The sequence below is a fragment of the Echinops telfairi genome, unplaced genomic scaffold (genome assembly GCF_000313985.2).
Source record: "Echinops telfairi isolate 266 unplaced genomic scaffold, ASM31398v2 ScPeMD7_7469;HRSCAF=8507_0, whole genome shotgun sequence".
Taxonomy (NCBI): domain Eukaryota; kingdom Metazoa; phylum Chordata; class Mammalia; order Afrosoricida; family Tenrecidae; genus Echinops; species Echinops telfairi.
The window spans coordinates 37,281,790-37,285,254 of record NW_022111372.1 but is presented as its reverse complement, the minus strand read 5'-3'; the positions used below and the strand labels follow the sequence as shown (position 1 = coordinate 37,285,254).

At 60.7% G+C, this 3,465-nt stretch overlaps 1 protein-coding gene across 1 annotated transcript in view; it reads right to left on the bottom strand.

The window, feature by feature from the left end:
• PDXK (pyridoxal kinase) overlaps nt 1–3,162 on the bottom strand; it is a 25,956-nt gene extending 22,794 nt beyond the window's left edge. The window contains exon 1 of the mRNA XM_004696902.2: nt 3,027–3,162. Within this exon, the coding sequence (XP_004696959.1) occupies nt 3,027–3,113 (87 nt within the window). The 5' untranslated portion in view covers nt 3,114–3,162. The remainder of the gene's footprint in view (nt 1–3,026) is intronic.
• Nucleotides 3,163–3,465: the final 303 nt, after the last annotated feature.

Sequence of the window (3,465 nt, the reverse complement as noted above, 5' to 3'; positions counted from 1 at the left end):
CTGCCTCTGACATCAGCACCGCTGCGAGCCGAGAGCTCATTCGGGGCGGAGTCTGGAGGGCCCGCCCACCGCAGGCCCCGCCCTTCCCGGGGTAGCGTGAAACCCCGGGCGCAGCACCGTCCCCCAATCACACTCGCCGTCCCAGGCGGTCGTGACCGCCCTCTGCCTGCACTCCGGGGCACGTGGCAGGCAGTGCGCCACTGCAACGTCACTCGTAGATTCATTCATTCATTTGTCCATTCATGCCGCAGACACCCGCCGGGCTGGTACACCAGGACACAACATGGGCGGCGCCACTCCCGGACCTCGGGTCCCTCCGCATCCTCCGGATGGACCAGCACAAAAAACAAGAACGAGGTCCACGGAACCAGGCCCCCTGGAGTGACCTGGTAGGGATGGAGCCAGAGGGGACCGGGACCCGCCTTCCCTGTTCAGGCCGCAATTCCGGGTGTCCACCTTCTACAAAAACCAAATCCACTGTCATCGTGTGAGAGATCAGTTCTAATCTTATAAGTCACCCAGCTGTGGTGTCTGGTGACAGCCCCAGGACCCTCCAACACTATTTGACATAGGAACTCAGCAGGCACTCCTCAGGGATTGTGAAGCCAAGGGCAAGATCCAGGCAGCACCAAGGGAACGGGGATATTTCTGGTTTGTGCTGAGGCCCGGATTTGGAGGGGGCATGCTTTTAAGGCCCACCACTAGGCTATATGGAAGTGGCGGCTCAACTCACCCCCATGCCAGCCAAAACCAACAGATGCGCCCAGTCACACATGGCCGCCCCTGTCTTCAGATCTGATCTTCCTGCGTGTGAGCAGGCTAGGTACCCCTCCTTTCCACACCACCAGGCACCGGAGGAAATCTGCAGTCCTCATCTCCCTTGGTCCTGAAATGGCAGGCATCACCCCATTTTACAGATGAAGCCGCTAAGCATCTAAATGTAAACAGGTTGGGACCCTTCCTTCTGCTAACACCTGTCCAGCCATGGGAAGGCAGCAATGAGTTCAATCAGACAGGGAGCACAGAGGTATCCCCTTCAACCCCAGGTCTGCGCTTACAAAGGCACATGGAAGTCAGGAGGTGACTGCACGAATCCCCTCCCACCTACATTGCCGCTCTGCTCCCACCAGCATGACCTCATGACACTCCACGGTCACGCTCCATCTACTGAGAGCACCTGCCCCCATATGAATACGGAGCTAGAGCACCCAGGGAGGAACCAGCCACAGCTGTCCTTAAGTACGTTCCCAGGTGGGCTGCCCAGACTCATCAGAGCACGCTGGTCCTCCAAGTGCACCTTGAGTGCATGTGCCTGGAGCTCCAAGACACTGGCTCCACCACAGGCCCCAAGTTGAGCTGCCTACCCCAGGAGGTGGAGTGGGGCAAATGCATAGAGAAGAGAGCCTGGATAAAGAAAGGTGCTGCCTTCCCTGGGAGCAAAAAGTCCCACCTGACTCTACACCCTCTGGTTTCCCAGGTCTCAGGACTCTGTTTCTTGCTCTCCAAGCACAATCGCATTTCTGTACATGGGATCCATCGACTCTACCTGCTGTGCCTGCCCCAAGGCTTGGAGCAGGCCAGCTGGGGCAGGAGTTGAACGCTCGGGCAATGGGGCACCCTCGGCACTGGGCTGGAGGCAGCACTCCAGGATGAGAGACAGCATGGGCAGAGCCCTGCACCGGCCTTAAGCACAGCTCCGCCATTGGCCTCGGTGGCACCACTTTGGGCCTTGGGCCTTTTACTTTTCCATGCCAGCACCATGCTCCCACCACTCTCTCCACACGAATGCCCTTCTCCTTACAGTCCTCAGATTTTCTCATAGCCTGGATCTGGCCGGTCTCCTCCCACCCACCCTGGAGGTGGCTGTTTTTGCTCTGCCCTGCAGGGCACACAGAGGCCAAGCACACTGGGCACAAGCCCAGGGCCTGCCACCCTTGCTCTGAAGACATCTAAGGATGATGGGCCTTCCAGGATAGTTTCCCAGCCCTCCACCCAGCAACGAGGTGCCTCTCATGGGAAGCCAGTCAGCCCTTCCCAGCAGGAAACCCAATACACCCAGCCCCTGCCAAAGCCCACCAAGGCAGAACCTCCTGCTGCAATAAGGAAGCATTTGGGGGATAGCCATTGGATCCAACTGGAAGGTAGAAGCACCCCCCTCCCCAGGGGGTGGGGGATGGGCAATAAAAAAGGGTTCACAAATCCCAAATCCCAAATCCCTAAGCTCAGTCTCAGGACATGGTTTGGCAGGGCTGTGGTAGGAAACCCCTCTTCTCTGGTCCCTATCCCATGCCACCTCTTTCCCTTTGACCCCTTCTTGACTGATGGGCTGGGCCATGAGTCCTAGCATGAGGAGGGGAGTCCCCCCCTACCTACATGTGCCCTTGACCATACTCAGCCCTCTGCCCCTCCCGGCATGCTCCTCCCAGAAGGGTCTGGAGGAGACAGAATCCTGGGACCGGGTTTTGGGAGTGCCATCACTCTACAAACCCCTAAGCTAGATTGGCCTCCTCCTTTAAGTCGCCAGGCTCCTCCCCTAAAAGTGTCCTCTGCCCTCCGACCCGGGCAGGGGCCCCGCTCTGGTGAGCTAAGCTGTGCAGAATTTTCTCAGCTTTAGGGGCTGGAGTGCACCACAAGAGCTCCGATCTCCCCCACGTACTCTCCTTCCCATCCCGACGCGGGGACCAGGTGCCCGAGTCCGTGAAGTCTCGCTTCCTCGCACCCCTGCCCTCGCCGCCTCCCACCCATGAGCGCTCAGCCCCCACTCCACCCTACAAGGCCGGCCACCGGGGAGGCCTCCCCCGCTCCCGGGGGCCCGTGCCTCTCCGCAGAGTCGCGTCACGCGCAGCCGGGACCGCCTGGGCTCCGGGGACAGCGCGCCGACCCCCGCGCCCAGCTCTTGGAGGCCCCGGAGCCCGCGCTCCAGACGGGAAGTGGCGCTCGGTAGATCGGCCAAGGTCATGCACTCGCAGCGGCCAGGGCTGAGGCTCGCACGAGGAGCCCGGGGGCATTACATAAACCGCTCTTACCTGCAACGGGAAGGTGGCGGCACGGTTGCCCACGTAGCCGCGGACGACGTGGCTCTGGATGGAAAGTACTCGACACTCCGGCTCCATGCCGGGCTGGGCGCGCGGCGCCGACGGACGGCGGGGCTGGCGGGCGGGAGAACGGGCTCAGCGCCGCCGCGGTCGGCTCCGCTCGGCTCGGCTCGGTGCTGCTGGGCAGCCGCAGAGACGCCAGGCCGTCTGCGGCCAAAGAGCAGAGGATTCATCTATAGGTCAAAGAATGCTCGGGGCCCCAGGAACCAAGGAGTGACTGCCCAGAAAAGCTTTCCCAGGGCTTTCAGGGAGGACACACCCTGGATTCAAATTCCTGCCCTCCAGGACTGTGAGAGATCAGTTCTAATCTTATAAGTCACCCAGCTGTGGTGTCTGGTGACAGCCCCAGGACCCTCCAACACTATTTGAC